At 46.5% G+C, this 18,338-nt stretch overlaps 1 protein-coding gene across 1 annotated transcript in view; it reads right to left on the reverse strand.

Annotated features, from left to right (window-relative positions):
- SORCS3 (sortilin related VPS10 domain containing receptor 3) overlaps nt 1-18,338 on the reverse strand; it is a 601,251-nt gene that overhangs the window by 334,814 nt on the left and 248,099 nt on the right. Inside the window, exon 3 of the mRNA XM_057531046.1 lies at nt 8,679-8,778. Within this exon, the coding sequence (XP_057387029.1) occupies nt 8,679-8,778 (100 nt within the window). The remainder of the gene's footprint in view (nt 1-8,678; nt 8,779-18,338) is intronic.

Here is an 18,338-nt window from a genome sequence, read left to right on the forward strand (position 1 = left end):
GGGTTTACTTTCTGGTTCTTTTTCTGAACATACCAAGAAGAAAAAGGTTTGAACTTGGAATCAGTAAATGAAGACGGTTTGGTCCAAGTTCTGTTCTTTTCCTTTTTTTCACTCCTTCCTCTCACACATTTTCCCCTAAACTCAACTTCCGAAAGACTGCTCCAGCCTCTCGGTAACTGTTAATTTATGAGGCAAGAAAAACGAGGTGGTTGTGAATTAACAAGAGTGGGACCATTTCTCTCCATCAGCAGAATAATCAATCTCTCTCAGGCAGTCAGCAGGTTTGGTTTTAAAAGACAGGGAAGACGACTGGAAAAACGCAGGTGGCAGCATGCCTCCTAGACAGGGCAGGATGTGAGACTCTTAGAAAACCCAGGGTTCTGGGGTCTACATCCTCCTCAAGGAAGCCAAGAAACAGGCAGCCCAGCAGGGGGGGCCCAGCAGCCCTGTGGATGGCCTGCAGGGTCCCTGGATTCCAGGGTGTGGTCCTGAGGGCAGCTCCATATGAGGGGTCCCTTTCTGTAGCTGGTTTCCTGCAAAAAAATATGACGTTTCTCATTTTATCCTAATTATGGTCCCAGAAAGAGGGGATAGGTAAATGGTCTTTTATCCCCACTTTACAGCTTGAGAAACAGAGGCTCAGACAAGTTAAATGACTTTTCCGAAGCCCAACAGCTAATGAAGAGAAAGGTCTAAACCAGAAATCCTGATTCCTTCCCTGACACTCTGCCCCAGGGGACCTAGTCTCACTTCTTTGATAGCCGTTTGCCTTGGGCACGCTATTCAGCCATTCTGTGCTTCCAATATGCTCAAGGCAGTTTGGATTCCAGACCCTTGATTTCTCATCCAGGTTCATCTGAAGTGGGATTCCAGCTGCAATATTGCTCAGGCTTTGAGACCAGAGAGATGAGAAGCTATGGATGTTTGTATGAAGCCTACAGCTTATAACACACACTCACTGAGATGGGCAGGGAGTACATATTCCTGGCTGTTCCCTACCTGCATCCACCCCGGTCCCCAGTCCGGGCTCTCCACCAGATCTGTGTGCTCCAGCTGTCAACAGCCCATGGGCTGAACAGAGAACACTGGCCTAGGAGTCAGCAGACCCAGTTCCAGCACTGGCTCTGCTGCAAATGACTTCATGACCTCGGGCAAGCCCACAAGTGGTCTCTTCTGTTAAATGAGGGCCTGCCTAGACAGTCTCTGAGGGCCCTTTTATCCCCAACACGTGGTGAGTCTGAGAATGAAATATGAGTGAAAGTGAGTTACGTGAGCACGTTAGACCAAGGTAAGTGACCATCAGCAACCAAATTTGAGCGGGTCAAACTGACCTCTCAGTGCCAAACTTTCAGCATTTGTAAATGGACTAATGATAGTACCAACATCATAGAGTTGCTGGTGAAGTATTAAATGAGTTAATTCACATAAAGCATTTAGAATAATTTTTGGCACATAGTAAAAATTCTCAAAAACTGCTAGCTGCTGCCCTTCCCCCTCCCCCTCATCCTTCTCCTCCCCCTCCTCACCATTATGATTGTCATTCTTATTATTTTCATAAACACGTGTTACCTTTGGAAACAGAAATGAATATTAGCGCTAAGAGGGATTTCTCTTACTTGCTTTTTTTTTAAATTAATTAATTAATTTATTTATTTATTTATTTTTGGCTGTGTTGGGTCTTCGTTTCTGTGCAAGGGCTTTCTCCAGTTGTGGCAAGTGGGGGCCACTCTTCATCACGGTGCGCGGGCCTCTCACTATCGCGGCCTCTCTTGTTGCGGAGCACAGGCTCCAGACGCGCAGGCTCAGTAGTTGTGGCTCACGGGCCTAGTTGCTCCGCGGCATGTGGGATCTTCCCAGACCAGGGCTCAAACCCGTGTCCCCTGCATTAGCAGGCCAATTCTCAACCACTGCGCCACCAGGGAAGCCCTCTTACTTGCTCTTTAAATATAGCTTATTGTGCACGTTTTCTGAAGGAAGAAAGCAGGGCCCACAGAGATGAGTTGCCTGGATGAGGCTGCAGGAAGTAGGTGGCCATGAAGGAAGAAGTGTGATGCAGCAGAGCTGGTCCCTTGCCTGCTGTCGTGATACTTGGTGTCCTCACCCCTGGGTTGCCAGAACAGATGCAGATAGCATCTCTAGCTCCCTTTCCTGCTGGAGGAGGGCTGTGCACGCCTGGGTCAGCACAGTGATGGTCTTGGGAAGTCGCATCAGCTCGTGCTGATGGAACCCCTCAACTGTGCCATGGAGGATGCCGCAGTTCTGAGTTCCACCAGCAGAGGCAGCAGCTTTCAGGGAACCAGCCACCTTCTGAACAAGGAGCTGGGACTTCAGAAGAGCCGGCCTAAATGGGAGGGCTTATCTGGCCAATGTGTGGCCATAAAACCAGGAGCTTTGGGGACCACCCCTCCCAAGGACTAGCCAACTGGCTATCCATTGAGCCCAAAGTCCACAGTTGCGCACATATCACCACGTAGCCCTCTGAGAGGCACAGTCCAAATGGTGGTCATCAAGACCATCTAAGCTGGAAGGAGCCTCAAAAAGTATAGGACCTACCCTTGCCACTGTACAAATAGGGAAATGGAGGCTCTGCAAGGGAGACGTCTTACTCAAGAACACCCCGTTACCCAGGGGCAGAAAACCAGGACCAGGAAGAAGATGTCTGCCGCCTTCTCCTACTCTAATGGTCTGACTCTGAACTGACACAAAAGGTCCCTCTGAATTGTAGAACCTTCTGTGTGATTCCTCTGAGTCAAAGGGAGGTCTTTGCAAGCCATGCTCAGCTTAATTTCTCTCTCACTCAGATCATAAAAGCATCACTGCAGGCCCCCAGCAAGAGCAGCTTCTAAGCGTTATCCTTATTCTGTTGTCCCGGAGACCACGTTGCAAATACCAACTTTTCACCTGGAGACTTACTTACTCCTCAGGTCATGGCACATGACACCAATTGGATACAAGGATTAAAGCAGATTTGGGACAGCCTGCCAGGCCCCACACCCTGAACTCCACACCCTAGCCTGTCTAAAACACTTCGAAATACGTAAGTTTCATGTGAAAATATGCAGAGAAAAAAATCTATTAAGAAAATCAGGAACTGATGACAACGATGGCGTGGCTGTAATGAGCCCTTGTTCTTGCAGGACGACAGTCATCTGGAGCTTAGATTACAGAGCGGCTGCTGCAGTCCCCACCTGGCCAACACCTCTCATGGACATTACCTGCCTGGCCCTTGTCTGCATTTACGATTGAGTCCCTAGGTCTATGCGTGCAGTTGTTTTCTGTGTGCATCTCGTCTGCCCAAGTAGACTGCACATTTCTGAAAACTAGAAACTCCCATCCAAAATACTTTGCTCAGAGCTAGACACTTAACAGATAGCTTAATAGCCTAAAATTATCTTTCCACATTCTTTTTTGCTTTGCTTTAGTGTAAGAGATTTTAATATCTGTGAACTGAAAGTGTACTACCTTAGAGCTGACTTTCCCTGACCCTCCAACAATCTCAGGAGACACGGTCAAGGAAAGCAGGGGTCCAAGATTTTAAGAGTCTGTGTTTTGTTTTGTTTAGAGGTTTTCCGTTGTGTCAAAGATTGCTCAGGGTTATGCTGCTGTATTGAGAGACTGACACGGGAATAACCAACATCTGACCACACACACAATGCCTCTTAACAGCTTGACAAAGGCAGCCTGCCTGCTCATCGGAGAAATCTGACTGGTAATTCCCACTGTATTTCTGCAGGGTAGCCTGGAAGTAATTATCCTTCTCACTGGTAAATCAGTTAGGAAAGGAGGATCTAACACTCCTCTCCTCCTCCAAAAAACTGCTAATCCTCTAACAGTAATGGGCGGGAAAACCCCAGGCAACAGAGTTACTACTAATAGAGGGATGAATGCACTCATCTGGTCTTTTCACCTGTGGCAGGGGCAGCCGAGCTGAGGCAGGTCAGAGTAGAGAGCATGCCCTGTGTGGTCAGACAGAGGTGGATGGACCATCTCAGACAGAGGTGGTCAGACAGAGGTGGTCTAGCTACTTTAGAGAAAGCAAATGGCTCATCTGCCTGAGCCTCAATTTCTTCACCTGCCAAATGGGAACAAAACTACCAGGCTCAGGGGATTAAGAGTGAAACTTAGAGCATAGAAGTGAACTTAGCCTAGTGCCCAGAACTTATTAGGAATTCAATTTTTAAAAGTCTTTATCAAAAAAAAAAAAGTCTTTATCCTCTTCTGACATCAGCCCTTATGGTCCTCCCGCCCTCACAGGCGGAGGCACACACACCTCTACCCTGCAGTAATTTGATCACATTCCCTGGCAGTCAGGACTTTGTCTGCTCTCTGTCATTTCCAAAACACTGTTTCCAAATCTGCAGGTGTCAGCCACTTTTGAGCCATAACAGGCCTGCATTTCTCCATCCACTCAAAGATTTGCTCTTAAACAGACACCTGTGTTAGCTAAGCCCCTCCCTTGTTGAGGCACAAAGACTTCAGCCTGTTTGTACAAAGCACAGTGCTGGTAAATACAGGCTTGACCTCAGCGCATGCCATTCTGCATGGGCCTAGGGACAGAGTCAGCTGACAGTCATGAGTTCTAGGAACCCAGGGACGTTTATCTCCTGCAAAGGGAAGGGGAGGCTGTGAGCAGAGCCCTCCTGCAGAGGCGAGCCTCACATCCACATGGGGAACTAATGCAGTGCTTCGTGTTCAAAGTGCCAGACTCAGACATCACCCAGGCAATGGGCTAACTGGCCAGTGGCCAGAGAGAAGCAAACAGCAAGGGATGCAGAATCACATCAAATACAAGTGGGGCAGGTCAACGCCATTAAAATAATGCTGATGCCCCATACCATAGGATGGTCTAGAACACTTCAACTCAAGTAGCACCCAGCATTTCATATCAATACTCTCATTTGGAAAAAAAACTAGTAGATACCACTAAATCTAAATCTCAACTTCCTTGAGGGAGTCCAGCATTGCCAGATGTATCCTAATTTGTCCCCCAAATAAACCTCTTGGAAAGATTGTTGCAGACTCACCATTTATAAGTAAAACAAGCTTGGTGTGATTTACATAGAGGCTATTTCCTTATCTTGCCTGTCTTCTAAAGTGCCTGGGAGGACTGGCAATTATATAGATAAAGCTCCTAAAAGGAATCTGAGCATAGTTAATGCTAAGATTATTACTAGTAGGGAGACTATACACATGTTAACCACTTCTACTTTCGACCTAATAGCTTATTAGCTATCTACATTTGGAGATTTTATGTTGTCAAAAAAGTGTTAAGACATCAACAATTAGCTTTGGGAACAACTATATAAATACAAGCACACTCTACTGTTTTGCAAGGGGTGACAGAACTCCGATGTACTCATAGCCTCCAAGGAAAGCAGTAGCCATCTGTTACATAAGTAACTCATTAGGTGAAAAGCAAGTGTTTCGACAAGATTAACTAAAAAATCTGCTGGAGACTACTTCCATTAGCTGGTTGATGAACATGGGCAGCTACCGATAATTTGAATGCTGAGAGAATCAAAAGAATCCTGCTTAATTCAAGCTCAGATGAGAATCCAGGTGACCAAAGGTTTAAACTCCAAGACATGTAAGCAGGACACTTAAAAAAAAAAAAAGTTGCATTACAAGGTCATAATGACCCAGAGCACCAGACCAATAAAGAAATAAATAAGAGTATTTTCATTTACATCTAACTGTCGACTTGCCTGAGTGGCGTGTAGTCTAGTAAACTTGAATATTCTAGTTAAGAGAAAGTCACCGTGTAGAATATTTGGGCATCAGCATCTCAAGGCTCAGAATACAATCAAAAACACCTAACAACAAAATGAAACAGAATCTAATTTCATCTCTCTTTGGATGATTCAGAAAGTCCTTCAGGAGCACACAGTCTCCTTATGAAATTAATTTCTATTGGTATTTCCTAAATAAATAAATAAATAAATCCATGGCATTAGTCTATCTTTTATCTTTCCCCTATCTGAGTGAAGAAAATGTCTGCACTTTTAACTTTCTGGGTGGCAGTGCCTCTTAAGGTGGGATTTAACTGTGTTCTGGTGGTGTTTCTCTGAAAAGACACGCAAAACAGCCTAACTTTTGTCAACTGGGCAATAATTCCCGTGAGGAAGTGCTCCAGAGAGCCCATGGTCTGAACGTCACCTCTGGGAAGGAGAAATGGAGGTGCACTTCTGCACCAGCGGGCTCCAAATCCCAGCTTTATGTTCCTTCTAACCCTGAAGTATCTGCCTTACCCTGCCCTTTGTCTCCCACTCTACTGAGCACCTCTAGGTCATACTAAGAAGAGATAAAACAGTCAGGAGTGGAGAAAAATGGAAAAAAGATGGAAAGAGATGTTGTTATGAGTAGGAGTCCAACGGGAAACATACATGACAGATGACTACCAGAATGGATGCAAACAGGTGTGACCCTTCATATGCCCCTTGGGGAAATCCTCATGAAGACAGCTGATCTATCATCTACATGAAGACGTGATTAATTCTGCTGTGGTCCAGACATAGGTCAGAGATCAGTGCTAAAGGACATCTGCCATGTGTCAAATATCCCCTTCTTGCTTCTCCCAGAGTGCAGACACCCCCTATGATTCCACCTGACCCCAAGTCACTGTGTTGGGTGGGAAGAGCTTTAAGCTGGGAGTTAAAAACCAACTGCCCATCCTGCCACTGACCAGCTGAGTGACATGGGTGGGACATCTGTCCTCTGTGGGCTTCAGCTTCCTTCCTAATGAAGGGAGAAGGCAGAGGAAGAGTGGAGATAGATCATGGCTGACTTGATTCAGTCAAGTTTTATCATGTGTCCATCATGGACCTGGCTTCAATTCAAGGCCATGAAGCAACTGCCTCAAACTCCCCGGTCAGGACTAGACCATCAATTTTGAAGCACGGGGCTGTGACTATATGGGAGGAAAAGGAGCAGAGTGTGGGCTGAAGTCAAGAAACCTACACTAAGCATCAGGAATCCTGAGCTCTAACTGGCTCCATTTCGTACCTGGCTTTGGAGCCTCTTCTGGCTTCAGTTTCCTCATCTGGGAATTGAGACTACTGGTATAGATGCAAGATTCTCAACCAAGACTCCGTGGACATCTTGGGTCCAGAGGGGGGATTCAAGGTGTTCCTAAAGACCTAAAAATTGTTTGCAAAATTTTACGTTTGGGGGCATGTGTCCAGAGGGCAGGTCCAGAGCTTTAACCACATTGGCAGAAGACTACAGTTCAAAAACTACGAATAACTGCTCATATAGATGAAATCAATGATCCCTTCCAGCTCTAACATCCAGTAATTCAAATAACAATATTGAAAAATGGGAAAATGACAACCCTTCGGGACAAAGAAAAGAGAAACTACTCAGCTAAAACTACTCAGAACAGGCACCTAAACGGCCATCCTGATTATCAGAGTTTTGGTACCTGGCTGGTGGGCACAGTCCCATGTGTGGGGACCCCTGCAGCTGCTGGATCTTTGAGCATCAGTCGCCAATATACTGAACCAGGAGTCACCAATTCTGCTTCCTCCCTTGCGGGGAACAGTTAGGTGGGATTGGGGAGAAGGGGTGGCTGTGAGTCACGATGCTAAGGGTTTAAGTCCAAGTTGCTCTGCTTTGAGCAGCACCAACAGCTGTTCTAAGCCACAGCTTGGGCCCCACCAGGTTGGAATCAGAGATCAGCGAGAGCTGCACAATGGGTTGAAGATCACCCCTGCACCTACCTTGCTAAAGAAAGGGTTTGCAAAACCACTGGGGAATGCAAGATGACACGGGGAGATCTGGGGAATGCCATTTTCAGCCCTTTAGAAACCTTGAAATGGACTTTGATATTCGTGGTGTGTTTACTGAGGCCAGGCCTGCCTAAGTTTCTAAACAGGAGTGCCTTCCTAGCTGGGGAAAGATCATCTCTCCTTAAAGCCAATATATCAAACAGCATTTATTTTCTAAAACCATCCATCGTCCCAGGCCCCCTCCTCCCAGGAGGTCTCCGTGACCAAAGTCTGACCTTATATGATTTCACCCATGTCCTGCCTGTTAAGTGAAGAGGAAAGACAGAAAAGAAGAGGCCAGCAGAGCCAATGTGCTCCCCTGGGCCTCAGAAGGAGCTCTGGAGCAAGTGGAAGAATCCAGGGGCTGCCTATCCTTCCCTTGGAGGAAACCCACTCCCTCTTTACAAGGAGCTCTCTGAAAACAGAGCAGCCAAAAGGAGGCTATAGGAGGACTCGGCTCTGGAGTCAAGCAGACCCATTTTCAAACCCCAGATCTGTTACTCACCATGTTACCTGTTACTGTCTGGCATTAGGCTAGAAAGTTACTTAATCTCTCTGAGCTTCAGTTTCTTCATCTGTAAAATGGGGACAGTAGTCATTTCCACCCCGGAGATTCATTGTGAGGATAAATGAGATAAGGTATGTAAAGCACACACTGCCATCCTTGGCAGAGAGGAACCCCTTACGTAGTTATATAGTTTTATTATTGCTATTGTTGTTGTTATTGTTATTATTATTGCTACTACTATCTCAAGGCAGTTGTTAGAATTACAATGTCTGTGGTGTTCTTGGCATATAAAAATCATTCTGTAAGTGACTCCACGGCTACTGGTTTTTTCCTTAACTCCTAGGCCTTGGCAGCCCTGCCACTCCACAGGGAATGCTCAGGACCCACTGACCACCCCCTCTCACCTTCCTTTTGTTGGTGGGATTGACGTAGAGGTAACTGAGGACAGTCTTCAAGCCCACTTTGTCATTGAGCTTTTCATAGGTGGTGCCGTAATCTGTTGATCTGCAGGGAGGCGAGAGAGAGAGAAAGGGAGAGATTGTTTTACCAAATGGGGGATTGTGTTTCAAGGGGAGCCCAGCTCTACCCCGACCTGCATCTTTGTTCCCAAATCACACGAGTGCTTAAAGGTGTTTGTTCTTCAGAGATAAAAGGCCCCATTAATTTTAGAAGAGTAATTAGACTGATGCATCTGTCTACTACCTAAGCTCGCTCCCCTTTGCTCCCGGCCTTTCTCAGAGACCTACCTTCCTTCCCTCTGTGTGGCTGTGAGTGACAGGAGCTGCCGGGGAGCCGGGCCACCTGCCACAATCAGCCCTCTGTCCCCACGGGGCATTGCAGGGACCTTCTCCTGAGGTCACTGGGTACAACCAACTTCACGCCCCTCCACTGAGCCTGAAGCCAAGGGACCCTCAGAAGGGCAGGAAGCACTGTATCCAGGAGCTGTGGGGTCCAAGGGCCAAATCTGGCCGCACCCGGCAGAGTCTGAGGCTTTACACGGGAGCGATGGTGTGTCAGGGGGAAGAGCCAGCGACACTGAACTGCTGCCGATAGCTCATCATCCCAATGATCCTGCTGGCCGCCCGCCCCTCCTTTGGGCCTAATTTCCAGGGCTCTGACCTTATACCAAGAACATGAGTCAGGGCTCAAAGAACAAAGGCGGGCCAACCAAGCCACAGGCTCCTTCCTCTGCATCCCGCCTTTCCACAGAGGAGAAGGGAGAGCGAGTACCCGACAATGGATTCAAGTAGCCGAAACCCCTGCTGCTTCCGCCTTGCTTCCCCACTCCCGTCCCAGACACCTCCCTCCCTTTTCAGACCACCAGTATCTTCAGTTTCTCACCCCCTTTCTGCCATCCCCTTCCTTGGCCAGACTCAGGAAACCTCTCCCACTGGAGCTTTAGAAGGCCACAGAGGCCCATTCATTCTCTCTATGGTGAAGTGACCTCATGGGTGCCTGCATTCCGACGCTGGCCCTGTGTCCCCCTAGTAACTACCTGCCCCTATCTATGCTTGATCCTTTACCCACCTTCTAACTCTAATCTGCTTCTGCCTTGGCCCACAGCTTAGCTTTATAAGTCTAGCAGCCAAGCTCTGTGATGACCTTTAAGAACTGTCTCTACCCCCATCCAACCTGGCAAATTCCATGTCCCAGGCCTGGCTTAAATACCCACCCTTACCTCTGGTTAAGGCTTCACTGGCCCTCTCCCTGGTTGCCACTCATTTCTCCTCTGCACCAGAACAAAGTTCCCCAAGGCACACACTGTACATGCCCCTTTCATTTCCCCATATTGTCATGATTAGTTTCCTTATATTCTGTTTCTCCAACCACAATGTAAGCTCCTCAAGGACACGGAACATCAGAGAACGCTATGGGGAGAGGAAAGAACATGAACTTGGGGCACAGCAAAATCTCTGGTTAATTCCTTGATGGGCAGCTCCCTGGTCACATGACCAAGTGCAGGTTACTTCACCTGCTGGAGCCTCAAATTTCTTATTTGGAAAAATGGGGATAATTTAATCTCACAAGGCATTTCTGAGCATGCAAAAATACAACACACGGGAAACCTCCTAACAGGATGTAGGCATTCTGAGATGTCAAAAAATAAATGAAAATACAAAGGACAATGACTTCCCCTTTCCCCAAACTGTACAGAACCAGGTCTTACACATCATGTGTGCTTGGCCTGTTTATTGAAAAAAAAAAAAAAATCAGTATTTCTAATCCCTCCCTAGGCTACAGGTCCCACACGGTTATGCTAACTTTAATACTCAGCACCTCCCCCCTCCGCAAACTGACTTCTTATCTTCTGTCTCCTCTCTACCTTAGGCACTAGGACTCAACGCCAATCAGAGAAATCCTTGCATTTATCTCTCAAACCCAGCTCAGTCCCCAAGTCGTAATGATTCTATCTCCTACATAACTTAGACCCTTGATCTTCCCATTCTCATTCCAATGCTGTGGCTCACACATCATCATTTTTGCAACGATTCCCCAATTGGATGCTCTTCTTCAACCTTCTCCCCCTCCCACCAATCTCCATGCTGTCATTAGGTTGTATATCAACCACACAGATCTGTCCACCTCACTCCGTGGTAGTAATTACCCACTGCCTGCACACAGTAAAGTTCTTTCTTCCAAGCTTAGTCTTGTAAAATCTGGTTACAACTTCCCTTACTAGACCTATTTCCAGCCACTTGCTCCTCTGCCCCTTGCTGTCCAGCCTCATTCAACTTCCCTGAATGTCCTGCATTTTTGTGGCCTCCATTTCTGGCACATAATTCTCTTCTGCCTGAACTATCTCCAGCCTCTGTTTCCTCTACTTGGTAAACTTCTCTGCAATCTTCACACTCAACTCCAATATCACTCTCCTTCCAACTTTCTCACTGGGAAATTAATCACCATTTCCTTTGTGTTCTCATACCACCTTGTACATATTTCTATTTTAGCATTTATCCTATTGTTGTGATCATGCTATTTTTATCCGGAGACTTCGTCCTTGACTATACCTTCCTAAGGGCAAAAGCCATTTCTTATAACAACCCAATGCCTTGCACCGTGCCTGGTACAAAGCAAGTACTGAATGTATTAATGTTTGTATTGTTTTGCTTTGTCTTTATTTGCAAGAATGAATGAATGATTGAACCTGTCCAAACCCACTCACAAGCTCTTGACCAACTGCTAACGTTTAGTGGCAGCTCAACAGAGAGCCACACCTAGAAAACACACCTGATATTTCAGATACTTCAGATACCACTTGCAGAATGGTAAGGTCTTTTAGTGCCATCTGGTACCAGGGAAAGATCGAGAATTAAGTTAAATGACACTAGAATTAAGGTGAAATGACCAATCAATCTGACCTCCTATCCTACCCAGGGCAGGGGAGAAGACACACTATAATCTCTACAGACTGTCAGCTGTATATTTTTCTTAATACAAATAAAATATTGTATAGAACAAATTGCTTCTTGATTCTACACTCTTGAAGGCATAAAGACGGCACCAGGTGGGAAAAGAAAATTGAACTTGGAATCTGGAAATCTAGAGTCTAGAGTGATTCTGAAATGTACTCAAAGTGTTACCCTGGAAAGGTCAATTCTCTAAGCCTGCTAAAGAACGAATTATTCTGGCGCTTGTTAAAATGGAAAGGCAGACTTCATTCCGGACTATTGCAATAGGTACAAGGACCACAGCAGTGAGGTTTTGAAGTAGAGGAGGGAGATTGGACTCCACTCCAAACACAACAAGGAAAAAGTGAGAATTTATAGCCAAAGAGAAGGGTGGGAGTCAGTGGATAGAACATTACTAAGAAGGTAGGGCAATTCTTTGCTAAGCCGACCTGACAGGATTCTCACTGAGGGCAGGTCAGGGTGATCAGACATCACCTGGGGGATGGTGGAGGATGAGGAATTTGATCAGATATTGAGTATGATGAGATTATTGCAAGGGGGTGGGAGGATCCTGGCTAAACTCACTTAGCGGGACTGTTGCTAAAAATGGGCTCTTGAGGACATATCCGAGGACAGGGCCTAGTTGAAGAAGAGCTCGGAGGATCCTGACTAGAGCTTGGTCAAGAAGAGAATCTTTGTCAAGCCCCATTCTATCATCAACACAACAGGTTTAACTCAGATAATCATAAGGCCCCTTCTGGACTTGAAATCTTATTATCCCACCAGCACAGCGCTAAGCTGTTTCCAAATAGCAACTTTTCCTCATGCTATATATAGCAAACATCTTACTTATAAGAGCTAAATTCTCAGGGCTCCCTGCATGACTGGTGTCACAACAAACTTCCTTCCAGCATCCAAATAACCCTCATCAGAGGCAAGGTACTTAGCATGATGCATAGTCTCTCTTTCTGCAAGCCGCACAACCGATTCCCACTGACTTTGCTGTTTTCCAAAAGTGGCTGCACAGGGTAGGGGCTTCCCAGCAAAGGATACGCTACGGCTCAGCCTCCTCTGCTCCTCGGACAGCTGCTGCTTATTCAGGCAAACAGAAACAAGTCTCACTCGGTGAGGACACCTCAAGGAGCCACTGAGCCCTGGGACCAAAGGAGGCCTGGACTCTGCCCTTCCCAGCATGGAGGCCACACACTGCGTTGACCACAGAGTTCTGTGGGCCCCCTTCACCTGGGGTGAGGGGCAGCTGGCAGAGAGGCCTCAGCACCATTGCCAGAGCCAGCTGTGACTGCAGAAGTTGCTTTGACAGGAAAGCAGACCATCCTCCACCTTGTGACTCCAGACATCTGCCGGCGGGGTCTCTTAGAGGAAGCAGGCTCATTTCCCCTAACTTAAAGCTAGTTTCCCAAATCTTGACACTAAGCTCCTAACGCTGAAATGTCCTAAGAGCTGGAGACATCACACACATGCATGGGGCACCTGCCATAGGCCGGGCACTATGCCAGTTACCATTTGGAATGGCTCAGAACACACAGCTAACCTGGCAGGCAGCATGTGAGAAGTGCCCAGCCACAGGGCTCCCAGCTTCTGTTCTGGGCTCAGATTCCTCCAGTTCCAGAAGGTTATTCCACTGCTGTGTGTGTGTGTGTGTGTGTGTGTGCACGCACGTGCACATGTTTGTATCTCCCTCTCTCTTGCTCTTCGTCTTTCGTTATGAACTATTTCCAGAACACAGAAAAATACAAGAAGCCAATCATATACCCACCACTAGATTTATATGTTGTGTATGAACACAAATGCTTGATCATCTTTTGGAGTGTTTTTAGATTCACATAAATGTTATCATACAGGATATACATTCTGCAGCTTGCTTATTTTGTCCAACATTCAGTTTGGGGGATTTTATCCATGTTGACACACCTAGCCATAATTCATTCATTTTAACTGCTGTAGAGCAGCTTACCAATAAACCACTGTCTATTTATCCTTTCAACCCCTGATAAATATTTTTGTCTTTTTCCTTTAAAATTTGCTATGATAAATGTTTCCATCGTCATTTTTACACGTGGCTTCTTGTGCATCTGTAAAGAAAAGTTTTTTCTAGAGAGACATCTTGATGTGCAATTACCACTCATACTCCATGCATAACTTCTTTGCTGGTATTTAACAAATTTTTCTCTAAGGAGGCCTTCAAAGAGACACTCCTTTAGTCCCCAGCTCCAGAAATTGGGTCCTTCTTTATTGCCAGGACCTGAGTCCACAGCTCCGGACCTGTCTCGTCCCAGCTATCTCTGTCTCTGGAATCCTGAATTCCAGAGCATCTGAACCCAATTAGCAGCTGGGGCCCTGAGTCCTGGCTTCATGAGTGCCGTCTCTGGTTTTCCCATTCACATCACTGTAGGTCACCTGCTCCATGGCTCCACTGCCCGCCCAAGGACCCGCTTGCTGTCGCGCTGGGCCTCCCAGCTGCCAACAGCTCACACTCCTCCCCAGGTACCCGATGCTGACTGGTAGACTAGATGTCCATCCTCTTCAGCCTCCCAGCACTCCTAGTCTGAGCCCTTCGACTATTCAGAAGTCCCATCCTGATAGGCTTCCAGAAGACTTCCGTGTGGGCCAGTACCTTCCAGGAGGACCCCCTCAGCCTAACTTCCCATAACCCTGGTAGTTACCCAAAGCCAGTCTCTCAACGACAATTTCCAGGGTTGAGTTGTGAATATACTATACTTTCATCCGCCCAGCAAGCTCCCACTCCTCTAGTGAGCTTCTGCGGGAGCGGATGGTGGCAACAAGCATATGGGTTGCTATTTTAAAAGTAAAAGAACAGAAAAGAAAAACTTCTAGCCAACGCAGCCAAGTCGGCTTCCTGGTAGAGCTGAGCTGGAGCTCAACACCACGTGCCCTCGCTGCATCCCCAAAGCCACATTCCTGCCAGAGGTGAGAGGGCTCCAAAGGGCACTCTGCCAGTTCTCACCAGCCACCAGATGTTCAGGATCAGGGCGGGCACACGGCTTTCCTAATCCCACCAGCTGCCTTCCCCTTGTTTGCCACCTGTGCTCCTCAGCCCCCCTCCGCCTTCCCTCTCCAAGCCTCGCCCCTGAGAAGGAACTGGGAAATTTCAAGTCTTTTACTCTTTGATTCTCTGATCAGTCTTTCATCTTCTCAGTGGACTCCCTTCTCTGTGATATTATCTAAAATTAGCAAACAACCTCAGTCCTGATAGTTCCTTTTCCTGTTAGCAATTTTATTTTTGTTTTGCTCATTTCTTAACACATCTCTATGTGTTCTCTGTTATGGCATCTACCGTGTGCCAGGCACTGGGCTTACCCCTCCTCCCTCCCCAGTGAGGGACACTTACGAGGAGGTACAAAGCTCAGGCAAGCAAAGTGCAAACTGTTTTCTGTAAAAGGGCCAAAGAGTAAATAGTTTAGGTTTTGCCAATCTCTATCACAACTACTCAACTCTGCCTTTGTAGCTCAAAAAAAGCCAAGCAGGATACGCTGATGAATGGGTGTGCTGTGTTACAATAAAACCGTATTTACAAAAGCAGGCAGTGCATAATCGGGTGGCCACCGCTGCTCTAGCAGACTACAATATCAACCCCTACCATCCCCACCACCAGCCAGGCTCCCATCCCGCTTTTGTCTCTAAGACAGCTTCCCAAGATTCTGGCCAAGGTCTCTGATACCCTAACTCACGCTTCCCTGCCTGGCTGCCATCAGGTCAAAGTGTCTGCCTAAGCCTGGCACTCAGGCCTTCTCAGGCCTTTGCCCCCTTTACCTCCCATCTTCCACTCTCCCAATGAGCTTACGGCTGGCAAGTGTCCAGATTTCCTCCTTTTTGACTCCCAGCTCTAGTACTAATTACATCTTGGAGACTTTTCCTACAACTTCAGCCCACACCCTCCTCTGCATTTGTATCAACAGTGTTAGGAGTTCCCTATTTATTCTCTGAATACACCTATGTGCTTTTTTTCTTTTCATCAATGACTAAAAGCTCCTTAAAAGAAAACAACAAATGAAATCTCTTTTGAATTGCTGAAAGTGCAGAGCACTAAGTAGAGAAAACAAGGAAGATGCGAGCAGGGCAAAGACAACTATACCCAGTGCTGGACGAACTAGCCGTGTGAGCTCTTCACTTCTCTGAACAATAGGGCCGTTGTTGGGAGGACTACATAGAGAATAGTGAGAAACATAGTCTAGCATCCGATAAACCCCTGTACCATAAATGTGTGTGGCTGTCATTTTTATGACTACTCCAGATTGTATTTTTCTCAAGGACAATCACGTTGGGTTTTTTTCCTTGATTTATAAACTCCTTACGCTTAGGGGGTGAGGCACATGGACGCCCAATTAATCATTAAGGAATCTTTGGCCACAGTGTCCCATTGCTGCCATGAAAGTACAATATGGCCCAGCTGCCTGGGGAATCAAAAGGCAGAACCAAGCTTCCAAGTGCCAGGCCCTGGAAAGCCTCCACCAGCCTTTCCCCCCGAGTGTGTTCCCCTGAGCTACACCAAGAATAATCAACAATCAAAGACCAGAGGCAACAAGGGGCTCCAGTGTGTGGTGGACTGCAGCCCCCTCCAAGGGCAGGTCAGGAGTTTCCACAGCATAGCTCCAGACCCATGGCTGCCCAGAGAGTCTTTATGATCCAAATGGGGAAACCACTGATGCTCCCCTCTGGCCTGTTCCACTCCCCATCTTAAGGCCAGTGCCTAAGGCCACGTTAATTTGTATCTCTGCAATGGCAGAAGCCCAACCTGACCGCAAATAACCAGCCAGAAAACTAATTTCAGACTCCAAGCCCAAAACGAGTGACTTCAATAGCTTCACTCTCCAAGTGGATAGCGGCCCCACCCTCTGCTTCAGAAAAACCACAGGCAGGCTGATGCCCAGGCAGAAGCTCACACAGCTCTCCGTGAGCTCTTTGTGTCATCTGACTCCACCGCCGCACTCTCTAGTCTCACAAAGAGAGACACAGTGATACAGAATAATTAATGTTCTCCTGCCCCAGCTATCTGAATGAGAGCCATCACGGGGTCCAAGTGCAGAAAATTGAAGGTAAACTGACTCTGGAGACCAGATCATGCAGAATTCATGGTTTATGTCAAATAAAATGTAGACCCACCAGCAGCACCATTCCAGTTCAGATCTAGGAGGAAACGTTGGCGTGTGTGGGGTTGGCCCAAACATTCAGATCCTTGGTCTTTCTTTGTGTTCATTCAAGTGTGAACACTTCATTTCTCACTGAAGAATCTCAGTGAAGATAATAGGGCTGCTGGGTTGCTATTTTGAGGACTTAAAATGATAAAAGATTTCAACCCTATCAGCAAAGAGGCCTGTTTGTGTCATACTGGGGAAGGGAGGAAAGAGCACGAGCAGACCCTGAGAGGATGTGACAGCCTATAATTCACTGCACGTCTGTTCACATGAATATAGTGTATTTTACACAACACACACACACATACACACACACTATACAACAGCATTAAAGAATCAGGTGGATATCACGATTATTGACCAGAAAAGTCTCTAAGACATTACTAAATGAAAAAGGCTACTGAATAATAATGCATCAAAGGTACAAACAGTATACCCAAACAAAACAAAACAATATATTTCCATTAGGTTTTTAAGTGTGTACACTAGTGCATTTTAAAATTTCTAGAGGAAAACGCAAATACATGGTAATAGAAGTTACCTCTGAGTAGGGGCCCGGGGTGGGGTGGGTTGGCTATAAGAACTTGAGTTTATTTGTAATGTTGCAATGTTTTCAAAACCAAAATATAGCCATGTGTCACTCATACAGTTAAAAATAATCACAATAAAATGATTTGTTACTGTGCAGTTATGAGGCAGATCAGTAAATTAACACATCTGTAGAGGAACTCTATTATAGATAAGCATTTGCATTCAAAAAGACAACCCAACATAACCATAAGAGGATTTGTTTCAGAGTCAAGCAGATTTGGTTTCAAATCCAGCCTGTGCAACCTTAGGCTAATTACATAAGTCTCCTGTGTCATATCTGCTCAATGGAAATATAAATATCGCCTTCATAGGATTACTGTGAAGCTTAAATGGCCCTAATGCCACGCAGTTCACTTCACTGCCGGTTGTTGGGAGACCCCATGGTAGAACAATAATGTGATCATTGGAGGAGAAATTGTCCCATACATCTCTGGGCAAACAGGAGGTGAGTTATAGTTACATAACCACCAGTGGGCAGGTTAAAGCCATCCCATCCCCACCAGATCAGCCGTCAGCTACCAAAAGGTACACGGGAAGATGAAGGGGTTGCCACGCATAATCAGAGATAGCCTCCAGGAGGTGGCCAATACTAACAAATTAAAGTCTAGGGAAAACAGACTTCACTTTGTTCAGTAAGTTTTCCTGGGGAAAAAAATAATGAGGCACGAACTAGAAGGTTCTGGACAGTTTTAGCAAGGCATCTCTATCTGGGGAGTAGATGTTTACCATTTCCCTTCAAAATTACATGCAGCCAGTTGGGTCCCTATGACATGCCAGAATTATATCTGTGCACATCCAGAAACCCCCAGGATAAAGTGCGTAGCTGCCTAATGGAGAGATGTAAACTGATGGAGAGCCTTCAGACCATCCCGCTACCCTAGAGAAGCTAAACTCTGTGCCCCATTTATTT

The sequence above is a fragment of the Balaenoptera acutorostrata genome, chromosome 16, assembly GCF_949987535.1.
Source record: "Balaenoptera acutorostrata chromosome 16, mBalAcu1.1, whole genome shotgun sequence".
NCBI classification, from domain to species: domain Eukaryota; kingdom Metazoa; phylum Chordata; class Mammalia; order Artiodactyla; family Balaenopteridae; genus Balaenoptera; species Balaenoptera acutorostrata.